The sequence below is a fragment of the Poecile atricapillus genome, chromosome 1, assembly GCF_030490865.1.
Source record: "Poecile atricapillus isolate bPoeAtr1 chromosome 1, bPoeAtr1.hap1, whole genome shotgun sequence".
Taxonomy (NCBI): domain Eukaryota; kingdom Metazoa; phylum Chordata; class Aves; order Passeriformes; family Paridae; genus Poecile; species Poecile atricapillus.
This window is the reverse complement of record NC_081249.1, coordinates 152,078,472-152,104,941: the sequence shown is the minus strand read 5'-3', so window position 1 is coordinate 152,104,941 and position 26,470 is coordinate 152,078,472. Positions and strand designations below refer to the sequence as shown.

Sequence of the window (26,470 nt, the reverse complement as noted above, 5' to 3'; positions counted from 1 at the left end):
CCTTTAAATGTATAACAGCATGACAACGTTCTTCCAATAATTAACATTTCTGATTGCTTACTTTTTGTGTTTCAGTAATTGTAGCCATCCTCAGGATAAAAACCAAAGATAATTGATAGTATATTAACTTCCTGAATTGCTTCTTTCTGAACTGTAATGAGTAAGATTTACTAATCACTCAATCTTATAATATTTTATTTTCTTTCTTGTGTTTTAATAATGACAAAGACTTCTGTCACAGGTTGCTTCAGGGTAGGACAGACAATCTCTGCCCAGGTCTCATATACAGTTATCCAACCAGCAGGGTTTTATCTATTTTTTTTTTTTTTCTATTTTAGTGTTAGTATTGTAGATTAATCTAACTGTCACATTTATTTAAAGTCACTTAATGATTTCTAAGTATAAACCCCTCTCATTCTATATTAAAAAAATTATCACTCTACAGAATTCAATTACTCAAGCCAAAAATTTTCCTATTAGTGCTTTCCCTCAGGCTGACTTTCTTAAAGCTTTAGCTAAAACAGCCTTTTAAGAGAAGATTAGTACAAAGTAGACAACTCTATCAAATTTATGACTCTGTTACCAATTTTTAAGGAAACCTTAAGCACAAACAAATGAGTTCTGAAACATCTCCTTATTTCCTGTAAAAAAAACCCAAAATAAACCATCTTTTTAAGCAGAATTGCAATGTTTTCAGATCCTTAGCACATACTTAATGTAGATATTAAAAGCATCGTGTTTTGATCATAGTTCTCAATACCCCTCAAAGGCCAACATGCTTGTCAGTCTGCAAGGAAAGTTTTCTGTAAGGGGTCTGAGGGTCAGCCAGCAGTGGTAATACCTCCGTGCCCTTCAGTCAAAAGCAAAAGTACTGGGCAGTGTTGTTCTGGCTGCCAGAACAGGCAATAAGATTTTGTCTCAGCTCTTACTGGTCTATGTCAGTATTTCTTATTACTATTTAGCCCTTCTTACTGAATAAAACTTCTTTTTCTAGCTTAAAAATCACGTCAGGCTGACTTCCACAGAATTCCTTCCACTCCATTTTATATACAGAGCAGAAAGGAGCTGCAAAGTCAAACAACCAGACACCCTTCAGTGTGGCAGACAGATCTTTTGCCACGTGTTCACACTGCCTTTCAAAATGTGTGTGTTGAATCTATAATTTGGCTAAACATTAATTCTCATTCTTCCATTGAAAGGGCATCTCATCAAAAGCAGTGAAGGTTAGCTGGATTCCTTTAGTCTTCAAATTAATGTCAATGTCTTCGTTAGCTGAGATGTTTCAGAGGTGAAGATTGTTGACCACAACAGGGTTTGGGTACAGATATTTTTTAATCTACCTTTTTCAAGGAAACACCCAAAACAGTTTTACCTATCATATATACAGGTGCTCTGCAGTCAGTTTCTGCATCCCATTCCACTATCTTCATTTTGCATGCAAAATGTGTAAGACTTTAAGCCTTGTAAAATGCAAACAGAAGTCAAAAGGTAACAGTGGCCTCTCTTATCAGTATTTTGAATCCTAGATTATGTGACTTAATATTCAAATTCCTCTCAATCAAATTAGATCTAGTTTTGCTTCCAGAAATAGTTATTATCATTCCCATGTAAATAAATTACTAGTTTTCACTGCATTGAGTGAGAACACATAATTTTCAATGGCCAAATATGGGACTATTGCACTAAAAATTAATGCATCTGGAAAAATGCTGTAAGAACAGGAAAGGGGGAAGTCATTGATACTTTTTTAGTCCTGTCCTACCTATATGCAAGCACACGACTATTTTGTGCAATCCTTGCTTCTCATATCCATTTCCACAAACTGTGAATTACAAACCCCAAAATGTCTGTGGAAGGAATGTTTCCATCAGTCCTGTAATCAGTGGCTTCCTTCAATTCCCTGCTCATGCCCACACGCTGAATCCCTGATCAGAGCTGTGAATGCGGTGCCAACTGTTGCCTGCCATTCCTGACCTATCAGCCAAGGCAGGCATCCACCAGGGCTGACTTTGCATGCCCTTTGCATACTTGCTTAACGTTTTAAGCTCTAATTAGTTGCAATTTATGTCCAGTATCACCCCATTAATTCACACTAATACCTGAGATAACCTTTGTGCCCAGCCAAATCTTTCAAATTAGCAAGCAAGTCAAGCAAAAAAAGTGCAATGGTTCTAAACAACAATATGCAAAAGTCATTGGCAAACATCTGTGTTGTTCAGACATCTGGAAGAGTTCCCATGTTTTCAAGACATACAAAATTTCTCCATGGTGTGAACTTCAGAATAATTATCTTCTTTGGGAACCTTCTTGAGAATGGTGGAGGCTGTTGACTTTGCCTTAAAAGATTCACAGGTTAACAAATCTGTATTTTAACATGGAAAGGCCTATTTGCAGCAACATTTCAGTAATAGTGTGTGTAGTATTACAATGAGTATTTCACATTTATGTTTAACTTTTCATACCGTTAAAATTTCATTTTTATGTTTGCCTAAAATATTTAAACAAATGTCCAAATTGTAAAATGTTTTACATATCATATTTCTGTTTAAAATTTTTAATATTTGACAATTCCATCCAATTTCTCTGCCCAACCCCAAAAATATCTAGAAACATTTTAATATTTCAATTGCAAGGGGATGGTAGGAAATTACAGTGGTGCCCCAGTAAAATGCCTTCTAATGATAAAAGTAAATTGGGGACAAACATTAAATATATCTTCATATTTTTGAAAGAGTAGAATTAATTCTGTATAATAACAGATCACATCTAATGACTATTTTAATGTCTTTCAGGAAAATAAGAGCAAAGAGGAACATAAAGTTTCCCAACAAATGTGTAAACTATTTTTTTTAAATTAGCACTGGATTAAAAAAAAATAGTATAAAGTCTTACCTTCTTAAGCAGCTCTGGTAAACTCAGCTAATGAACTATATACAGAGCTTGATATGTGCTGATTTCCTAAATCAAACTTGGGCGTATTCCAGTCTGTACATAGTTCAAACTATGACACTGACTGGTTCCATTACTTTTATGAAAATATCCCAGATCATTCTGTACTTCCCTTTTTAGTTACTACTTCTTAAAAAAAAAAAAAAAATAAAAAATAAAAAAAATCAGAGAGCCCAGTTACAAGAAGTCTTGGTGAGGAACACAAATGCCCATGGAAAGTGTGCACTTTATGATTGTGGTATCTGGGTCAAATAGCAAGAAAGTATAGCAAAGTTTAAGGATTAAAAATTGCCTAAGACATATGAATGATGATGTGAAAATAATTGTGATTGTAACAATTGTAGGTTTAAACAGCAAAAGTTTGATTCTTGTGCATTAGTATAATAAAGACTTCACTTCTTTATCTCTGGCTTTGAAGAGACAGGGGAAGATGAGTAAGATGTCAGTTTCAATTAATGGTTTGTCATAAATATTTATAGCCCACGGAAAACAATTGCATGACTCTTTAGGATTGAGCTAATTATTTATAAATCACAGTCTAAATGTATTAACATAATTCTTTCACAGAAGCTTTGGCTTTTAATAAATGAATACTAAAATGTCTGTGCTACAATAAATGTGATAGAGAATCTTTCTAAACTGAGTGAGTATGAGAGGTTTCTTTTCACTTGTTCCACTTACTGGGTCTACCCTAAGGCCTTTTCTTTATAAGCCTTGAAAGATATTGCTTCTTTTTTTCCAAGTTTCAAAATTAAATCCCAGGGGTTTAGTCTCATTTTTCTGACCAAAAAATACTTAAAATAAAACAAAAGACAATAATTTGTAGGTTGCAAGTCCCAGATCTCGTTTATTTATAAAGCAATAAATATTAGAAGCACAAATAAATTGCACGGGTGTGTAAACAAACTGTACAATGACTGAAGAGTTCGGGAAGGTTTGCCAGAAGACTCCAAGAAGCATATTGTCGTCATCCTGAGTGGGAAGTAAATTGAGGGGGAAAGTGCTTAGAAGCACTTGCGGTGTACAATGGATGGACCAGCTTCATCATACTCCTGTTTACTGATCCACATTTGCTGGAAGGTGGACAGAGATGCCAGGATGGAGCCGCCGATCCAGACAGAGTACTTGCGTTCAGGAGGGGCAATGATCTAGGATAAAGCAAAGGAACAAAATCCTCATTTCTGAGCAATGAATCCACATACTACCCCCCACTAGATATTTCCTTAAGCAAGTAAAGAACTTCTCTATAATGGTATTGATCTTCAGCAGCTCTTACAATACATGTAATGTGTTAAAAATATCTGTAATTATATTTTCTTCTTTTCTAACACTTGCTTCTAACCAACATAATTATTCTGATGAAATAGAATTTCTGCTCATCGGCTCATCAGCTGTTGATCTCATTTTTGAGTTGTTCCTATATCCCAGTTTAGTTGAAGTGGACATTGTCTCCATCTTCATCCACATTTCATAACACAAATTCCCTACCTTGATCTTCATAGTGCTAGGAGCAAGAGCAGTGATTTCTTTCTGCATGCGATCAGCGATGCCAGGGTACATTGTTGTACCACCCGAGAGGACGTTGTTAGCATAGAGATCCTTACGGATATCAATATCACACTTCATGATACTGTTATAGGTAGTTTCATGGATACCAGCAGATTCCATACCTTGAGAAAAAGAAAGACAGTAGGCCAGAGAATTATACAAGAGGTCTCCATGAAACAAAACTGTGGCATTTCTCATCATCATTAATATGAACTTCTGTGGCCTTTTTCCAGCAAAAATGCTTCCTGATTATAAAGTGTTACAGAAAAATATTAAAAAATAGAATCACAAAACTAATTTAGGAAGTGAACATTATTTGTTAGAAAAGGTAAGAATCATAATGCATGTGCAAAGGCAAGAGACTCAAAATATACAGTAAGATAACAAGTAAACACAAGAGATAAACTCATTTAGTATATGGCAATGGAAGAAGGGTATCAAGAACAGAAAAAGTGAGTATGGGTTTATGTCAGGCTCACTAAAAGCATTAGTTGAATATGGTAAAGACAGCAAATGAAGACAATAGAAATAGTTGAACTGAAGAGCTAAAGAAATAGAGTAGAGCTAAAGAAGACAATAGTAATTTCTTCAGTTACTGTACTATTCAGAATCATCAAAGCAAGACATAACTGTGACACAGAATAAGATATTGGTGCTTGATGATAAGAAAAAAGAAACAAGAAGCAAGAGTTTGTAGGTTGCATTCCAATTTGTTAATTTTAACAGGTGTTTCCTGAAAGGGCTGACATTGGATCCATGGTAAGATGTCAGCTGATGAACAACTGCACGCACAGCTTGGGACTTAAGAGTATAAACATTTGCTGTATCCGTCAGCTGCGTGCACAACCAGCAAGGCTTACCATCTCGACCATGGCAATGCTAATTACAGCGTATATAAATATACACACACCTTCACTCCATGTCCTTCCCCTCTCTGACACTTTACTTCTTCATGGAAATAGATACTGTTTAGAGTGTGAGCCTTACAAATACAGCACTGAAGGCTATTCTTGCCATCAGTGAAACAGAATCATAAAATGTCTTGAGTTGGAAGGCACCCACAAAGATCATGGAGTCCAACTCCTTAATGATGATATTGTAACTGTATGTTTTTTCATTAAAAAATTGTGACCATAAAACTTGATCTAAAACTTGCAACAAGAGCCTGGAACTCAGCTAATTAGCAGATGAGCTCACATCAAGCCCATCTTACAGGAACCAAATGATATAAATTATTATTCATTCATGTCTGATTTTGTGCCAAATTTAGGTAAGCAGGAAGAGGAGTGGGGCACCTCCCAAATCTTCTGATTCATTCATACCTCCTACAGAAAGGAGAATTTCCTGTGAACACTTACCAATAAAGGATGGCTGGAATAAGGTTTCAGGGCAGCGGAAACGTTCATTACCAATTGTGATCACTTGACCATCAGGCAATTCATAGCTCTTTTCCAGAGAGGAGGAAGAGGCAGCAGTGGCCATTTCATTCTCAAAGTCCAGTGCAACGTAGCACAATTTCTCTTTGATGTCACGAACAATCTCACGTTCGGCTGTAGGTACAGGAAAATCATATCAAGCTTTGGATAAGCACAATACTAAAGATGATCAGCCAAGAGAGATGTGAGGATTTTCACAGCAGAGAAAAGCTGAAGGAAGGACTGACCTGTTGTGACAAAGGAGTAGCCGCGCTCCGTGAGGATCTTCATGAGGTAGTCAGTCAGATCCCTGCCAGCCAGATCCAGACGCATGATAGCGTGAGGCAAAGCATACCCTTCATAAATAGGTACATTGTGGGTGACACCATCTCCTGAATCCAGAACAATACCTGGGAGAGAAATGTCAGAGAGCAGCTGCAATCACCTAGCAAATGCTTAGAGCCCTTACACACAGGAAGTAGCAAGAAACACAACAAAGTAAAGGATTTTTCAGGCAGGATAAAGTAGCATAGTTCTTTTTTGGTCACAAAGATCTTTCCAATTCTTTCTGCCTTTGTTTGCCTGGACATGCCCATGGGGTGTGAATTTTCCCACAGAATAGCTGTTCCATACATAATTTAAATTAATCCATAAGACCAGTCTTCCACCACTAGTACCCTGAGCAGTAAGAATATTTGCAATAGTGACTGTCTTGATCTGATAATGGGCATCTTTTGGTCCAGTTTAAACCCTTAAACTGGTGTAACACTTCTGTAACTGCAGTATCCCTATGGGAATGTCTCCTTATTTGCACCACAACAAGCAATGGCATGTTCCATGTTCCATGGTGCCTCTCCAAAAGCCATGTAAATTGTCTGTGGAAAGAACAATATGGACTTACTTTGTACTGGCTTTTATGCTACTGTTATCATTAATTGCTATAAACTAAAAATACCTATTTTTCTGTAAATTGAATGAGTTATGGTGTGTTTTCCTATTTGAAATGGAAAGGAAGGAGAGTTCCTGAAAGGAAATAGAATCTACATGGTGTTTACTTGTTTATTTTACCTGTTGTACGACCAGAAGCATACAGGGACAGGACAGCCTGGATTGCCACATACATAGCAGGTACGTTGAAGGTCTCAAACATTATCTGGGTCATCTTTTCACGATTAGCTTTAGGGTTCAAGGGGGCTTCTGTGAGCAAAGTAGGGTGTTCCTCAGGTGCCACACGGAGTTCATTGTAGAAAGTGTGGTGCCAGATCTTTTCCATATCATCCCAGTTGGTGATGATGCCATGTTCAATTGGATATTTCAAAGTAAGGATACCTCTTTTGCTCTGAGCTTCATCACCCACATAGGAATCTTTTTGACCCATACCAACCATAACACCCTAAAAGAGAAGAAAACACAGAAAAACATTATTTGAGGAAGACAACATCACAGAGCCCAAACAACTACATCACAGAGAACTGGCCTGAAGCTGAGTCAGGGGAGGTTTAGGCTGGATATTAGAAAAAGGGTCTTCACCCGGAGGGTGACTGGTCACTGGAACAGGATCCCCAGGGAAGTGGTCACAGCACCAACCCAAGAAGAATTTGGACATCTGTCTCAGGCACATGGTGAGACTCTCAAGGACTCTCAAGGACTCCCAAGGACTTCCTGCAAGGCCAGGAACTGGACTTTGATGATCCTTGTTGGTCCCTTCCAAGCCAGGATATTCTATGATTCTACAATTCTATCTTATTTTCAAGAAAGGTACAGTCACACCCCTGAAAGGCTGTTTGGGAAAATAAATTTAACATTATTAAAATATTAAGTCAATAGAATCTGAGGTGTTCTCATAACATCTTTTTTCCTTCGATGAGGTGAATGGATTTTTCCCTATTTATAATACATCTCTTATTTTCAATTGTTTCTTTCTGGTCCAAAAATTTGACTGACAATAAGCTGCACAGTATCACGAGCAGGAAAAGAAGCTTGGAAACGGGAAGATACAGAGGGAAATTAGCATTCTAGTGATCGAAGATACTTCATATAATTACGCAGCCTCAGCAGTAATTTATCCAGGATAAAAAAAAATACAAATTGCAAACGTTTTCATAAAAATAATAAAAATAATTTAAAAAAATATGAACTTTTAAACAAGGAAATTGTAGGATAAAAAGGAGATATGGGAAAGCCAAACACGGAAGTTAAGGAAACACTGGCCAGACCTGGGAATGAATCACCAGTACTATCGCAAGAGGTGAGCAGAAGAGAGAGCAGGGTATTTGGGGCAGGGCAAATACTGAGGGAAGGGGAAAGTGGAAGCGATGCCTAGAGAGAGGGAGATGCTCCCTCCTGCCTCGGTCCTGCCTCTGAATTTACCTGGTGCCTCGGGCGACCGACGATGGACGGGAAGACGGCCCTGGGGGCATCATCTCCGGCAAAGCCCGCCTTGACCAGCCCCGAGCCATTGTCGCACACCAGTGCGGTGGTTTCCTCGTCGTCACACATGTTCGGAAGGAAGCGCGACCCTGGAAAAGAGCGCGGTGGCACGTTCAGAGCCCCGCGGGCAGCCCCTCGGCGCCCTCCCGCCCGCCATCCCGGAGAGCACCGCCGGATCGGGAGCGGGAAATTTGAGTGGTCCCGGGAGGATGCTCGACGGCTCGTGGGCAGGGCTCTAAACGGGATCCGTCAGACGCTTTCTTCTCCGCGCTTTAAAAGCCGTCCCAGCTTGGAAGACGCTCAATTAGGGCGTCATTAGCGGATCCCTCTGGCCGGCCGCGGATCGAAAAGGGAGGGAAAGCTCTTTGAAGGGCAGAGATCTGTCGTGCCCAGAGCGCTCCGCGGGCGGCGAGGCCGGTGCTGCGCGGGGCCGGGCGGTGTCCCCGGCAGAAGCAGCGTTCAGCCGGGAGCTGCAGGGCCCGAGCTCCGGCTGCACCTGCACGACCGGCGTCCGCCGCCCGGCGGTGCCTCCCGTCCACCCCTCCCACGTCTTCCACCCCGTCCCGTCCCGTCCCGTCCCGTTCCGTCCCACCCGACGCCTCCCCGCCCGCCCCTCGGGGCCGCGGGTGCCGCCGCGCTACTCACCGGAGCGGCACCGGCGGGGCAGCGGGCGAGACCCTGGCTGCCGGCTCGGCGGAGACGCCCCATTTATATCCCCCCGAGGGGCAGCGTCGTCCGGGGCCGCGGCGGGCCGGGGCAGCCACCTTCTCCTTATTTGGTCGGCCCCGCGGCACGGAGCGGCCGCGCAGCCATGAATGGAGCCGGGCCGGCCCCGGCGCGCCCGGCCCATGTAAGGCAGGCGCGGGGCAGCACGGCCCCGGCCGCCGCATGGCCAAATAGGGAGCCCAGCGCAGCCCCCGGGGGTCAGCGCCGCCGGGCAGGGCCGGGAAGGGGCCGGGGAAGGGCCGGGAAGGGGCCGCCGAGCCCGCAGGCCGGCTCGGCCCCCGGGGTCTGCAGCCGCCGGTGCCCCGCCAGGTGCGGCGCCTCCGACTCGTGATGCTCGGGCTTGGCGGAGGGTGCGAGGGAAGCCGCACGGGTGTTTCCTCTCCCGCTTTCTCATTTTTCCACCAAAAAAAAAAAAGGCCAGTCGAGCTTCTGTTTAATCTACGAGTGGTGGGTTACTTCGGTGCCAACAACTGAGGCTCCTCTCCTGCGTGGTGGTGGCATCTGCTCTCTGTGTTGCCTCAGGAAGGAGCAGTGCACAATCAACTTCTTTTAAATTTTGATGAGCACGTGCTGCAACAATCACCCTTTTCTCTGCTTTTGGCTGACATCTATAGCACAAAAAGGGATGTGCTCATTTATGTTAATATGCATATACATAAACTCCTCATTTTTGCTCTTTCAATGTAGACCAGATCAGTAAGAGATAGTGATATGTCTGGGGCAGAGGACAAGATATGGGAATAGCTTGGACAAAACCCAGCTATGGTATTAATGTAATGTGACAGTTGTTTTCCTGCTCAGTTGTTGAAACATCCACATTGATAATTTGTTCCAGCGGTGGAACCTAGAAAATCCATGTGTCTTCAGGAATTTTTTTTTTGTTTGTTAAAAATAGACTGGAGAGGCATCCCTTGAGTGGGTTTGGCCTGGTATGTGAAAGCAGAGATTGTCAACTCATGTCGCAGAGAAACTCATTATAATGTGGAGTACAGTGTCCTCCAGGAGCTCTGCTTGTAAAGTGCCCTATGTCTGCCTGTGAAACAATGCCAGGATGCAGCAGGGAGGACTGAGGTTTGGGACAGAAGGGAATGGTGAGGTTCAGTCAAGAGAGGAACACTCAAATGGATCAACTGCTTAAACACAGGTCCAGTTTATGAGATGCCATACAAAGGCTGGCAGACATCACATGGGTATATAAATCTTAAATTATGTAGGAGGAAAGAGCTTGTGAATTCTATACAACCTGCAGTCTGGGGGCTTTGAGAAGTCCTAGGGAAAGAGCAATCTTCGCATGGTGGTTTAGCTCTGACAACAGCTGGAAATGGTTATTTGTTTCTAAACGATATCCAAAGGGGGCGTCAGAGACCCTCGGACTTGAATTTCTTCTGAAATCAGACTGTGGAATCAGTTTCCTTGTTTCTAGCACAATTAATGAGGTGGTTAGCTCCACCCCAACCCCAGTTTGTCTTGGGTTTGTGCCCAATTATGAGCACAACTCTGAAAGAGATGGTAGCAGCAAACTTCTTGGATATTAATAGCTCCTGCTTTTCTTTAAATGCTGCAAGGAAAGAGAAGCTCTTCCAGGTGAGACACCATTTGTGTACAGAGCTGTATATGTATATTTAATATATCAGTGTATATATAAATATATATACACATATATATTTTATATGCATGCATTTATCTGTGTGCATAGACATATATATTTATGTATTGATATATTTATGTATTGTTTTTTTCTTTTCCTTAGCTATCTAAGAAAGGCTGTGTAGGACTGTGAAATGCCGTGACCTCAAAAGGTCAAAGCAGCAAAACACTGTGCTTCAATGTCTCTGCTCTGGACAAACTTCAGCTCTTTGTTTGCTTTGTCTTGATGGAAAATCAACCAAAATCAATACTTGTGAGATAAGGACCCCAAGTGAGTATATATTTCTCTAAATCAATCAGGCACATGAAACAGACACTTGGAAATACTTTGGTGATAGTGATGCCTATTTATACAAGAATTCATATATATGCAAGGATTTCTAAGCATATACACCCTGGCACAGAACACCCTTTCAAAGAAAAAAATACCATATGCTGCTTTCAGTTTTAAAAAGTCATTGGTTAGTTACCATACATAGTTTAAATATGGTTGGTTTTTTTTTCCCCTAGCACATCTTTTCTACAGAAACCATATAATGGGAGGGATGGACTTTGCCAGCACTAGAGATTAGTTTACAGTGTTATCTCAGCTGTTGCTCGGTTCAGAGGTGTTGCAGTATTTACATAGAAGTCCACTGCTGATAGCTGCATTGAATTCCTCCCCAATCAGACCTGCTCTGACACATCCTACATTCCCTCTGGCCAGAAAGAGACAGACCCTCCTGGAACTGAGAGACAGCCAGCTCTCACTGAAAAATCTGTGAAACAATTTGTATTTTCTTGTTTACTTTCTAACTAAATTTCTGCTTTCTCTACTATCTCCTCAAGTTTTACATTTCTATTGCAGCAGGACTTACAGTTAGGATCCTGAGGCACTTGAGAACTCATCAGTCCACACACCAACACTCACCCATATATTGCAAGGTCAAATGAAAAGGGCACCACACATCGTACGTAATTCCAAAATATCATTTCCTTCCTTGTTGCTACTTGAAAATTGCCCAGCTAAAGTTATTCCTTTGGCCAAAATAATTCAGCTTTCTGCAGTAAAGTGCTATCACAGCCTTAAGTAAACCAGAGAAGCAAAAAACCTACTGAGGTATGTTATGCAATGTCGTCTACGGAAAACACTCTAGCTCTGACTGACCAGGGCCCCCCACATGCTGTGTACATTTCCCATGACTTATATGTTGGGAGTGACCCCAGAGATAAGGGAAACACAGGGTGCTAGAGAGCAGACAGATCTGCAGTGGACGTGATCTGCATGTCCCTAGAACAGCCTGAACACACAGGAGCATGAAGACTCAGAGTGTATGATTATTAATAGGAGAGCAAAATTAAATATATGTATGTCTGTATCTATAGAGAGAGGTGTATATCTATTTATATATATATCTATATATCTATATCTATCTATATCTATGTATATATATATATATAGGAGACATATGCATGTAGGCAAAACTAGATGCGTTGTTCAACACAACAAGACACTGTTGTGGCCACAGCCAAAATCAGAGCATGGGTCCTTACCCATGGTAAAAATGTGAACAAAAAAATCACACTGTGATCTTATGATGCCTTGAAATCCTGACAACTGCTATTCAGCTTTTGGCTAAAGAAAAATACATAAGCTTAAAAATATCACCATGATTCTTTAAAAGCTTTAAAGCATAGAACACTTATTACAACAGACTTCAGATTATTTACAGTATTTAGCAACGTGTCCAGAAATTGCAAATGTGTAGGATTAGGTTCTCTCTGTATTTTTTTAGTTCAGCCTTTCAGTTTAAGATTTTTTTTTTCTGTAAATGTCCCAATAAGATCAATACATTTTTCTTAATATACCAAACAATTTCATATACAGTATATCCTGACTGAGCAGATTTTAGAGCAACTTCTCATTTAAAATCTGTTATTTCTAAATCCAATAGATGTTGACATATAAAATCTGTCCTAGCACAGAGCCAAATGTTACCTCTCTTAAGCCCCAGGCCAGTGTAGTCTTTGAAAGAAACTTTACATTTCCAAGAATAAGAAGAAAATGCCATTCTGACAGGTTTTCTTTTGTCTCACAACAGCTGTCTGGAGCTATATGGTCTTTAGAAATATAAGCAGCATTGCAGCAGAATCTTGTTGATGGGCAGAAGCCCTGATGAGATGGGAATGCCAAACATGCAATATATGATGAAAATCACAGTCATGAAGGAGTCACTGTCACGAAGGAGCCATGTGTTGTTATCAATGTCTGTGCAGTTCTGAATCTCTCTGTGTGTGCAGACATACAAAGAGATGCCAGAGAAGACAGTTCCGCAGTCACCACAAATCTGAAATTGTTCCTTATGAAACTATTGAAGCCTTGAACCTTCCAAGTGAGAAATCTTTCTCCTAGAAGAGAGACTCCCAGTTTAATAATTACATTGTCTGGGAAACATTTCCAGAGAATTCATTGGGTGTTCCCCTTTCTTAGTTATGTCTCATCCACCTAGTATTAGCCCATGTTTCATGCTTTATATATTCCTTGTCTCCTCAACATTTAAACCCTTCACATAATTGCAGGCTCTTATCATCTCTACGTGTCTTTCACTCACTCATGTGCTGCTGCACTTCTATAATTAACCTAAAACATCTTAAGTGTGCTCTGAAAATCATGAGGTGGGCACTGTGAGTTAGAGATGCAGCTAAAACATCTTGTTATGAAGCTGAGAGGTTTAGGCACGGGCAGCATAAGTGGAGGTGAGTGGCAGTCAAAGGAATTTGTTCTTCTAAGTCTCTCACTCTCCAGAAGTATTATTTGCCACATATCAGTCCCAAAAAAAGGATGAGATTCTTTCATCCATTCTGCCCCCTTTGCAGTGGAAAGCGAGTGTGCCAGACTGGGCAAGTAAATCTGTGCTCTATCCATGTATTGCTTTGCAAATTTAGCACTTTGAAAACTGCTACCAGACCAGTGCCCTGCACAGATGCAAATCCACTGCCAGTGGTGTTTCCAAAACACTGCTGTATCCTCCCAATGCAGACACATTCACCCTTCTGCAAGGTCTGAGCCACAATCACCTCTGGTAGCTCATGTTCAAGCTGAGCAGTATGGTTGACACACCTGAAAGATGGGCTCCATCCAGGGGACCTGGATAAGTTCAAGAAGTGGGTCCACGGGATTCTCATGGATTTTAACAAGCCCAAGTGCTGGCGCTGCACCTGGGTCAGGGCAGCCCCCGGTACCAGCACAGGCTGGGGATGGACAGATCAGAGCAGCCCTGCCCAGCAGGACTTGGGGGTGCTGCTGGGTGAGAGGCTGGGCATGACCCAGCCATGGGCACTGCCAGCCCAGAGAGCCAAACGTGTCCTGGGCTGCATCCAGAGCAGTGAGGGCAGCAGGGCAGGGAGGGGATTCTGCCCCTCTGCTCTGCTCTGCTGAGACCCCACCTGCAGTGCTGCATCAGCTCTGGGGTGCAGCACAGCAAGGACATGGACCTGCTGGAGAGAGTCCAGAGGAGGGCCCTGAAGATGATCAGAGGGATGGAGAAACTCTCCTGTGAGGAAAGGCTGAGAGAATTGGGAGTGTTCAGCCTGGAAAAAAGAAGGCTTTGGGGTGACCTAACTGTGGTCTTCCAGTACCTGAAAATAGCCTACAAGAAAAATGGAGAGGGACTTTCTACAAGGGCCTGGAGTGACAGGACAGGGAAGAATGGCTTCAAACTGAAAAATAATAGGTTTAGATTAGACATTAAGAAGAAATTCTTTTAATTTTAAACTAAAGGACCCTGAATCTACCAGCTGCTGCAAAGTAAGGTGCAAGATTCCAGATTGTTTCTCAGCTGCCTTTTAGTTTTCCAGAATCAGAGACAGATGTCTCATGATTACAACAAAAGCATCAATTAAACAGTCTGTTTTAATTGCATTCTCACTAAGAATTAACCTTTAATAGAGGAAACCATCAAATACTTGCTCTTCTGTTAATCTTTCTACATGCATTTGCTTGTATTGTGTGCGAAAGCAGGAGGACCAACATTTCTTGATCTGCATAGACTGAGGAGAGAAAGAAGTGATGCTTTACAGATGAGAAGCTAAGCTTCAGCAGGATGAAGTCACACTGGAAATTAGCAGTTTATGTAAGAATTGAATCCTGCTTCTGAAGTCCAGTTCTGCCATTAAATAAGAAGCACTCCATTGCTCTCAGATATGAGTACGTAAGATTTCCTGAATCTGTGGCATGCAGAGAGTTGCTTTGCCACAATTCATAGATACATCTTTCTGAAGAAATGTTGTGTTACAAGACCCACTGATTCTGCTGATGCTGTTAGGAACACAAAGATATTTGATGAGTCTCATAAAACTGTGATGGTTCCCACATACAATTTTGCAAAGCTGTGAGATGATTTAAATAAAACCAGCTCAGTTATTAAGAGAGGGTGTAGCTGCACTGTGTTACATGGAGTTGAAGTAACCAGATTCAGGTGTAGAACCAGATGATGCAGAGATTGGCTTGGAACTTTCTGGGAAAATTATTTGTGTTGCTAAAAACCAAAGCTCCTTCAAAATACATTTACCCCAAAAGTTTGCTACTCCATTTTTCAAAGAATGCTCTCAAGTCAGCTCATTTCACTTTCTTACAGTTTAAAAAAAAATCCACGAAACTACAGATTTACTTTGCAGAAAAAACTATCTGAATTACAAAGAAAAAAAATTTATTTGATAGAAACTATTTTTTCCCAAGTTTTGTTTCTAAGTATTTTCTGTATTTTTGTCCCCCAGAAAAATTCAATAGAAAAATTATTTTCGTCTCACTGTTTTCAAAAGATGAAAAATTATCTCAAACATAACAGTTTATTAAGCAAAGCTAAAACTCTGATAACCAAAATGTAAGTTCTCTGGAATCTTGCTGACCATTTGATTTCCTTGAAAATTGAACAATTAGCAATTAAGCAACTACCTACAAGACTGAAGAAGCTTCATCAACGCTATGTTATAAAGAGAGTTTATGTGTAATAAAATAAAATCTTGTAAATTCATATATTGTGATTGCATATCATTGCAAATTTTATTCAACTCATGCCATTCAATTCTCCTCATGCAGGGTAAAAGAGAGAGATTGAAAGACAGAGTTCACAAATCTACGCTTAGAGGTGAAGGAATCATTATGTAATATGGGTTCCATTTCCTGAATTGGCAGTCAGCCACTGGATCACAAATTTTGCTTTCACAGGGAAAATATATTATGGCTGCATTTTTGGGGAGGTATGGATTAGGCTTTTTACCAGATTTTATCAATAGTTACTTCCTAGTGTGTTTTATAAGGAACATCCAAATATTTACAAAATCAATATCCTACAATGAGCTGTCTTCAGTAATGCAATCTTAATTCCAATCCTGAATTTCTATAATATATTCACTACAACTAACAAGAATCCATAGCAGACTGACATTTTGAATTTTATCAGTAAAATATATGTGTAACATTTTAACAGTACTGACAGACTTTTAAGATCTCAGAGAGCATTTATTACGCTACTTGTATTAAGTACCTACAGGCTAAAAAACACAAAACCACAACAAAAAATCAGAGTGAAATGAGAATTTCACATTTTAGGCCATTATAGAATGCTTGGTAATGGAAACAATTTCAGTGGACTAAAGGGGGATTACATTCAGGATTTAATAATTTTCTAAATCATGTTCTAGAATGATAGTGGGAAATATTTTCTACCAGTACTTACTTTGTCACTTATTTATTCAAAGTCCTAGCAACAGAAAAGAGAAAAAAACAAACAAAACAAACAAAAACTCGGGGTGTCCCTCATTTTTCTTGCTAAAAAGCCCCGTTTTATACAAGACTAAGCACTTACCAACATTTCATTAACATGATTGAAAATGGGGAATTTCTGAGTTAATTGTAGAACAGAATGCTGGATTTCCAATGTATTGGAATAATTTATTTGAGCTACTGCCATCCTTAATATAGAAAGTTATGTTACTGGCTCATCAAACTTGGTAATTATTTATGCTTGGTACAAAGATGTCCAAAATTCAAATTTCAATTAGCATTTTGTATGTACTAGTATGTACTACAGGTAGGAGTTGTAGACAGCAACAATAGAATTTTCCATTTAAAATACTGTTAAGGCATAGCTAAAATTTCAATTGATTATCATTCATCCAGTAAAGAATTGACAAACAGGAACTATTCTAAGCTTGGCAACAATGATCCATTTTTGAATCATTGCAAAACCCAGGAAAAACTTCTGGGAAAAAAAGGGTAAAAATTGAAAGGTTAAATGCATATTCAAGGAACAGGTAACCTACCTAAAATCTCAGTAATTCAAGATCAGAGAAAGCACCAGATGGAAATCAGTAATATCTCACTGGCAAAAGTTCATCATTTAAGTCAACTGGGGAAAATGTTGCTGAAAATACAGTTTTAATAGGTTGCCTTAAGCATAGTAGATGTTAAGGGAAGAACAGAAAGGTCAATTCAATGGTTCATAAAGCAATTATTTCCCCATAAAATATTTTCTAAAATAATACAAATAGTACAACCAAAGGCAGTCACCACAAGGAAAATCTAAATGTTTTCCTGCTTTGCAAAATGGTATCTAAACTAGCAGGCCACAAGGTTGCCCTCAGAGGAATGATGATGTTCCTCAGAGGAACTCCCATGATAAGCAGTTGTTTCCCAGTGCAAAACGTCTTCCCTTGGGTTGCATTGTCCTCATGACATAGCTTGACATGAAGAAAATTTCAAATATAGCATACTGCATTTCAAAATGAGATAAAATGGCCTTGAGACAAAGGATTAATCAAAAATTAGTAAAAAAGAGCAGTTACCTGCTGAGGGTTCCAAGCCATCTCACATATTGCAGGTGGAACCAACCCATCTGTGCCAATTCTCTAGATTCCTGCTGACTGAGAGGCAACTAAGAGTTAGGTATGCAGCACCTCCAGCCTACCTTACATATAGCACACCACACATACTTTTTTGAAAATAACAATTAAAATCTATGATGCCTTCAAAAAAGATACCATTTTAAAGGTTAAGGCCTTAAATACAGAATCTCTTCTGAAATGTAAATTTTGTTAAAGTTTTTGGAAACTGAAAAGAAATACTTTGTCTTCTGTAAGATTTGTCTGCACTGTTTTCCTTTTTCTGTCATTCATGGTCAAGCTGATTCCCAGTGAGGACCCTATGACAACTCAGATGAAAACTACCTAAATAATGGCTGCTGTAAGAATTAAACTATTGCACTCAGAATGCAGGATCTAGGTACTCAAGCCCAAGAAAAATGGGAACTAACTCCAGCAAATTCAGAAACCTGATATTTTTGAGAGAAAATCTTCAGAAGAAAGTTACAGGAGTTCATAAAAACCATACCAAAATTCTTAATAAACTCTCACTGAATTTATAGACTTTGGAATAAGCCCAAGAGGAGTTGTCTAGTTATATTGCTCTCCTATCAAATTAAGAAGGACACAACAACTATTTGTAGTTAAATAGAAGGCATAAATGCCCAAGGATAAAGAAAAATTTATTTGGTAGAAATATAGCTAGCATATTTACTCTGGCCATTAATTATGAATCTCTGTGTACCCTACAAAAATGTTAATCTAGGTTGTCACCTTGAAAGGATGCTGTGAGAGTTCAAACCACAGCAGAAACTGGACTATTCCTATTGAACTACGTGACTGACATATTATTTTGCTGAGTCAATTTTCATAACACCAGGAAGAAGATGCATTTTCGTACAAGCATAAAATAAATTCAAGATTAAATAAATAATAGAATGAATATTGAAAATATTGTGCCTAAATATATTCTGAAAATTCCAGTTGGCCTGGAAGCATATACACTAAGAAGCATATAAATTAAATGAGGTCTCAAAGCCTGAACATTAAGAGAAAAAGATAGAATATGCACTGTAATTGCAGTCCTGGGCTAGCTAACAACCTGCCTCTGTCCTAAAGTCAGTAGTTTTCTGGATCTTCAAAGGTCTTCTAGTTTGATATAACAGAGATGATCATGCTTCTTAGTGAATTTTAAACTCCCAAAATTCCTATGAGGCTTTTATGCACAAAGCAATGAGGTACAGGTTAGATGACTTACTGATAAACAGGAAATTGTTCATCAATCTGAAAAAGAAAAAATCTTCTTAGAAGTAGCACTCCAGTGTTTTAAGCATCAGTCCTAAAGTCCTCAAACTTCTTAATTATCCCCCATTCCTGCTGGTGTTTTCCTGGGGGAATCCAGTTTTATGGGTGACTTTAACACGATGACATAGATGTCAATGTGAAGAAATTCCTTTGCTCAGCCATTATTTTCCAAGCTGATCTGCTTGAAAGCCTTAGAAAGTACTGCTGGTTCCAGCAGTTATACCCACCTGAAGCCCAAGAGCAGTAAGATTCTGAGTTCGACTATTAATAAAAAGGAAATTAAATATTGGAAACCTTACCTTTAGGAAAATTATCTCTGCACTATTTAATTTTATTTTAAAAATATAAATTTATGTATTTTAAAAATTCTTTAATTTTCAAATGAAAATTAAAAATAAAATCTTGTGCACAGAAGCACACGGGGGTTGAAAATCACAGCTTAACATATATTCTTGGTTTACCTCCTGCTTCTGGAACTGCTGGAAGAATGTCGTTGGATATAAAAATGTCACTGCTACCAAAACAACCCATAGGATATCATGAGAGATTAATTACTTAGCAGAGAAAAAAATCATGTGAGATAAAGATGAACTCTAAAAGGAAACTAAGAGGAAAATGGAAGAAATTATCCTGATTCTACTTAAATTTGAGTAAGGGAAAAGAATGTTACAAAAAGTAAATGCTATGGGGTCCAAGTGGGATGCAAGGAACCAAGGGAGTGCACAACACAATCCACTGGGGTGCAGAAGAAAAATACTCTTTCTATTATTAATAGATAAGATTAAAAAAAAAAAAAAGTGTTTGTCTCATCTTTATCTCATTCATTTTCTAATTTGGGGTTTTTTTACATTTTATAGTGTACAGAATGTGTTATTATAGTAGAACTCATACGTAAATCATACATTAATAAATATACATAGATTGGAAGTGCCCATTCAAAATTTTTACTGACAGAGGTGTGCAATCAAAAAAGTTTGGATGCCACCAGCCTAGAACACTTAATGCTGGAGGCCCATTCCAACTAGGAAATAATAAACAATAGGATGCAGTCCAAAATCTGATCAAGGATGGCTGAACAAGAAAACTTAATAATGTAAGGTTTAACAGACTGTGATCCAAAAAACAACACAACAAAAAACCAAAACACAACAACACAAAACAATATGCAACAGCCCCTTAAGACATACTCAGCACAAGGAATTCTACAACTGTTATGTCATGCATAAAAACAGCTTTTTAAATATAAAAAGGGACTTTAGCAAAGTAAAGTGTGTAATGGAGAAGGTAGAAAATATCATGAAGGAAAATAAAATCAATTAATGAAACTTCAAATTTAAAAAAAAAAATCTTACTGGGAAAAAAAAAGTATGCAAATTATAATGAATTAAAGAAAACCCAACAAAACCAGGAAAAAATAGAGGAAAGAGTTAAAGAGAATAAAGATGGATAAGACATTAAGAGTGAAAGGGAAGGGAAATACGGAGGCTATTCTGACATTCACATCTGTCTTGACTGGTGGGCTCCAAAACTCATTGCAATCCAAAAGTTCTTGAGAAATCACCTACTAATTTTTAATTTGAGAGAGATGGGGAAGGAAGAGCAAATTAAAGAGGTGCTCACAGAGATCATTCAACATCCTAATTCACAGTGTACTTCTCCCAAATGCTCCTGGGACTCTGGGGACAGACACAGCCTTGACACGTTGGTACCCTGTGGGTCTGTAACTGGATGTGTGACAGAAATGACATGAAGAGCTAATGCTCCAGTACTCCCAGGAGGCACCTGCTGGGCTTGAGCAGTAACTTCAAGATGTTTGTACATTGGAGGCTCCATTTTACCAGCCAGCACAATCATTGGCAGTCACGCAGCAACGTTTATGACTGAGAAGGAAATCTAATTACAACATTGATTTTTAAAAAGTGGATTTCTATGCAGAACAGAAAGTAACTACATACAGATATTTCAAAATCAGCTTTCAACAGAAAATCTGTTTTTTCAGAAGTTTTTTTTCAATTCTGTTTGATTATTATGGAACTATAAAAGAGGGAGAAAAGAGAAAATATCTGAGTCATCCTGTCTGTGCTAAATAAGTTAAACAAAAAATATGCAGTCATTCCAGCACTTAGAAGCTGACCTACAGGGAGTCCATCACATGTACCACATACTAAATTTAGGGTTTGAGTTTGGGTGCATTTATTTCTCTTATTTTTAATATCAAGAACACATACTGTGCCCAATCTAAATCTCATATTTCCACCTGATATATTAACATGAATGTTAGATGAATGTTTAATGTGTAAGTTTTATCTGTCTGCTCTGCCCTAGCAGAATTCACAGCTCCCATGTTAATACACAGGGGAAGTTAAATGTTTCAGAGAACAGAATCAGCAAAAAAGCCTCCCAGTGAATCACCTCAGTCAGCATTGTGTTTTTTTCTGATCCTATCCTCTAAAATATTAAATTTCTCCTGTGTATCACCACCCAATTCAGCATAAGATGATGCTTGAAGGTTGAGGCTAAATGAGGACAAGGGTATTTCTGAAATACCATTCATCTTCAAAGCTTAGATGCTTTTTTTTTTGCCAGTTTGGATTCACAGCCTGAAACCACTTTCTAAAGTAATGGCAAAAATTTATCAGGTATGTCCAACTTTATTTTCCAATGGCTTTTTAATTGCAGTAGCTTGTTCATAAATAGCATATGTAATCCTTTTGTGTTCCTTCTGAGGTAGAAATACATATCACTACCACTCAGAACCAAGTTCAAGGCAGTTCTTGACAGAAGCTATTGCAAGAGTAATTATGGGTAGCTATATAAAGGACTGAGTCTCTCACTATACCCTAATGGTTAGGTACATCCTCAAAAACAGACAATGAGAGATATTTGGGGGTTGTTTCCCTATCTATTCTTCCCTATCAGTACTTAGCAAGTAACTGCATTACATCAATACTGTAAACCAGCCTTGGTGATGGTTCTGTAAAGCTGTAGGCTGGAGAAGATGGACTCTGGTTTCCTCAGGCATTTTCCCATACCCTTCTTCACCACAGAGTTTTCCAAGGGTCCTGCAGAACAAGATGATACATTAATCTCTACATATCCCAGAAAAGCTCTGGAATAGGTTTGAATAAATTAAAGTCTAAAGTATCACACTCAAAACATGTCCCTGTAGTACCCAGAGTGATACTAAAACCCCTGCTGAAGAAAATATATGCAGTAATTTAACTTCTACTTAATCAGTAACTGTAAGAGAAACATTCCTGATTTTAGGTTCCTGACTTTGCAAGCATGGTATACTTTCACTGAATTGTCTTGGCACAAAGGTTTCAGGGAGATTTAAAAAAGGAAGCTGAAATTCAGTAGCAACATCATATAGCACCATAATGCTTTTTCCCCAGCAAGGCTTGTGTCTTTACTTTCACCAATATTACTGTCACAGTAGTAACAGGTTTCCACACCCATGTTGGAGATAGGTATCATTCCTGGGTGCACTGTTTTCCCCTAAGTCTTTCAACAACATCTCATCAGCCCTATAATCTCATTCTTACTTACATTCAAGTCTATCTCCACAATATAACCTTGGCTGCCCAATCCTCCTGTTTTCAATCTTTTCTAAATAATTAAGTTTTGACACTGAGTTCCAAACCTGAAAAATGCATCTATATCTGTCTTTTCCAAGTAAGCTACTTTCTCTAAGTAGAAGGTATCATTACTCATTTTCAGTACAATAGCTTCCATTGTATATTTTAGGATTTTTAAGGTTTCCGTGACATGCTCAAGAGAAATTCAAATTTCTCAGTTAAAAACTGAGAAAAGGTTGTTCACAACTGAAAAGCAAGAATTAGCAGAGTAAACTATGAGACCCAGCAATCTACAGCTGAGAGCTTGTCTGATGCAAAGCTGTCTCGACTGCCTAGCACAGGAGCTTGCCATGGCATGCACTCTGAGCATGATGCCTCCCCTGACGCGCGCCCTTCAGCAACACTTCACTTGATTCACCAGGTCCTGTTAGAGCTGAGAGGAGAAAGGAATCCTTAGAGGCCACACAAGGCTACGCCTGTGGGCCAGCCAAGAAACACCAGCACAATGAGGCAAAATAATCTCCACACTACGCAGTTGCAGTCTGCCATCTGAAACCACTGACATGGAAAAGAGGGGTTGATTTTGACTGCAAGTGCATAGAGAGGTACATAGATAGACCTCTTTTGTTTGGATGTTTTCTTGGGTTTTTTTTTGAGGGAGTGAGTGAAAGATATTTTCAGCCAAGAACGATCTGTTTCCTCTATTTAACAAAAGCCTAATTTAAAAAATACCAAGTCACACATGACTTCTGGGGTTTCCTCCTGAGGAAGAAAGGAAAATACCAGATTCACTTTAATGAGTAGCATTCTAGACTAGCAGAATGACTTAGATGCAAATTTTTAACACAGCTCTGCAGAGATAGGTTTCAATGTCCCTTCAATGCATGAAAAAATATGTCTACATATGAAGAATAAAATTAATGTTTGGAAGAGAACATATTTGGAATATAATACATTAATAAAATCCCAAGAATTAGACTATGGATGGTCCATAAAGCGGCAGAATATCTCAGGTTCACAACATTGTTTATTTTCTGGTTTAATGAGGAATAGGTTGCACACAACTAGTAGCAGGTTAATTGAGTTTGCATATCTGCTGGTTCTTTTCATTATCACCTACTCCCTGTGATGAGCTTTGAGACTACGTGCTCTATTTAACAGATCCATCAAGCCTATTATCCACCAAGACTATTAACAACTATCTCCCCAATGACTTGAGATGTGTTGTGAGCTGTCAGAGTATTTTATTTCTGCCTTGCTCATTCGTCCAGCAGACTGGAAAATTGCAGATATATTTATAAGTATGATAACACCACACAATTGAAAACACAACCTGCCGTTTTCTGATGGTCTTGTAAGAGGTCCAACAACTAAATAAACTTAGAAAAAGGATGCAATGGAAAAATAAATCATCATATCTAAAATACTGAGACATTTCTCAATGTTTGATTTTTAATAATTCATAATTGTGATTTTGTGGTAAAAATACAAACTGCTCAAAAAATTCCATTAAAATTAGAATCCAAGAACTCTGTGCACTCTTGGTTATCAGATGACTGTTGTAACTATTTATATATACAAAATGATAAAGGGGTTAGACATCAAGGAGAGAGAAAGAAAAGCAAAAGTTGGGGTAGTAAATGCAGTATTACTCAGCCTAATGAGAGATAACTGGGTATGTTACAGTATTATTGAGTTAAACAGATTGCTCTAATTCAGGTGTTAATAAAATACATGAACAACACACAGGAGGTACCTCTTTAAAATCATAACAAAGTAAACAATGATGTGAAAAATAAGAGTATCTGGGTGTATAGTCAACATATACAGTTCTATTTCTTCAGACAAATTCTTCTTACAAAACATTTAAAGTACAACCAGAAAGAATGTTTTCTTGAACAGTATAGCTTTACCTAGAGAGTGTAGCTCATGGACAAATTTCATAGCGATCACACTAATCATATTAACACAATCACATGATCACACTAACATATTTATGCAGTTTTCATCATACATGTTAATGAAAATGGACCAAAGAAGCACTCAAAGATGGAAAGGTGTGGATTTACCAGGTGTGAATTTTTACTGCCTTATAGTATCATACTGTAAAGTACACAAATTTATCAATTATGAGTAAAAGCAGAAAAATATATGGAAAACAGCCTTCCTTACCTTGACAGCACAGATTTATGACTATTTAAATGATGATAATTTCTCCAGCGGGCACCCACCAAAGCAGGAAGCCCAGGTGAATACAATGTTCAACATGGGTCTGTCTCCTCTTGAGTCACCTGAACAGGACCAGCTGCACTCCTGAGCCTGACATTCCCCAACACTCACACCTGACAACTGGCAACCATGGCAGGAAACATCTTTGTGCTGGCTCATGGAATCCCAGCTGGTGGCTGGGCTATCTGGAGCTGCTGGGCAAGCACAGAAGTGTGTAGAAGTCACCAGCATCAGCCAGAGACTGCACATCCCAAGAGGCATTGATGGCTGCCCTGGTAAGACCCTTGTATGTCACCTATTCTGAAGAGCTGAAGATGCAGCTTCCACCCTGAGCCATGGTTTGGCAGATGCATTTTAGTGAATACAGTAAGTTTCTTCTGATCTCAGCTACAAAAAACATGAGGCAGGGAAACTAAAGATAAACACTAATGCACATGCATGCCATGTTTTGATTAGTGAAAACTTCTGGAGAAGAGACATGGCACACATCAAGATATTAAAAATTAGTCCCTCCACTCCTTCCATGACAGGAATAGAAAAATAAGTAGAAAAGTTTTGCAGTGATCTTACAGAAAACTCCACTGTGATCACTGTGAAAGAGTATATTCCTCATGTCATTCACATGGCATGAATCTGAGTCAGGCAAGTTCAGACTGGACATCAGGAAAAGGTTTTTCCCTCAGAGAGTGTTTGGGCACTGAACAGGCTCCCCAGGGCAGGGGTCATAGCACCAGCTTGGCAGAGCTCAAGAAGCATTTGGACAATGATCTCAGGCACAGGGTGTGACTCTTGGGGTGTCCTGTGCAGGGCCAGGAGCTGGAGTCTGTGATCCTTGTGGGACTCTTTCAACCCAAAACATTCTGCAATTCTGTGATTTTGGTACAGGCATACCAAAGAAACAGGAAAAACCAGAGAGGGACGGATCACGTCCCAGAATCCCTATGGGAAAGTTTCTGCTTATATTCATTATACAAGCACTTCCTCAAATCCTCCAATTTCCTTGCCTTTGCCATCATTTTGCTGGATGAAAAGGACATTCTATGACTTCCAGGGAATGTTCAGTGTGCATTTCTGTTAGCGCATTTGGTAATTTTTTAAAAGGCATTTAACAGACACTTGTATAGACAGCTTTTTTATAATTCAACTATGTTTATGCTTCAAAAACTTCTGTTAAAACCCACTTGGACTATATTAAATCACATCAGAGCGAAATGTTGTAAGATATTCTAAGTAACTTTCTTCTTGTGGAGATATCTCAAAGAAATTCTCTGTCACAAGTTGAGCATTTAGTTTAACAAAACATCTTATAGTCAATGTAAATATATGTCAATTTGAACTATGTCAACATTTTTTTTCACAGTGTATATGAAGAAGTGGGGGTTTTTTCATAAATTTATTTCATCACTGAAGCTGCTAAACAAATATTTTGGTTGAAAATTCAAGTATACGGATGTCATGATATTCAGAGTTATAATGCTGCTGGCAAGCCTGACAGCTTGCCAGCTGAAAATTTAAATTTTAAACACACAGTCAAGCAAAAGAACAAATTCAAATAAAGAAAATGCACAGGACATAGGAAAATAGTGGCACTATATCTTCAGTCTCATATTTGCTGAACAGGCCCTTAAAATTAATTTGGAGATGGTTTGAATTTTTTCTTCCAGTAGGAAACAAACAAATCCTTCACTCTGAACATGTACCCACAGAATAATATTGTAAATTAGTGCTTAATTTCTGATTGCCTTTCCAAAACAAATTAGTCAAATAGCTAATTAAATCTGTCTTCAGACTTCTCAGTTATGA

General features: G+C 39.1%; 1 protein-coding gene and 1 long non-coding RNA gene across 2 annotated transcripts; one reads left to right on the top strand and one right to left on the bottom strand.

Annotated features, from left to right (window-relative positions):
• Positions 1 to 3,768: 3,768 nt before the first annotated feature.
• Positions 3,769 to 9,146, bottom strand: ACTC1 (actin alpha cardiac muscle 1). Its single transcript, XM_058844844.1, has 7 exons — positions 8,988 to 9,146; positions 8,283 to 8,431; positions 6,981 to 7,305; positions 6,161 to 6,322; positions 5,856 to 6,047; positions 4,438 to 4,619; positions 3,769 to 4,097 (listed from the first exon to the last, which is right to left on the bottom strand). The coding sequence occupies exons 2-7, from the start codon at positions 8,409 to 8,411 to the stop codon at positions 3,954 to 3,956; spliced, it is 1,134 nt and encodes a 377-aa protein (XP_058700827.1). The 5' UTR covers positions 8,412 to 8,431; positions 8,988 to 9,146; the 3' UTR covers positions 3,769 to 3,953.
• A 953-nt stretch (positions 9,147 to 10,099) lies between these two features.
• LOC131585997 (uncharacterized) lies at positions 10,100 to 15,358 on the top strand. The gene is made up of 3 exons (XR_009279071.1): positions 10,100 to 10,652; positions 10,819 to 10,986; positions 14,716 to 15,358. It is a non-coding gene; the product is annotated as an uncharacterized LOC131585997 (long non-coding RNA).
• The last annotated feature ends 11,112 nt before the right edge of the window (positions 15,359 to 26,470 follow it).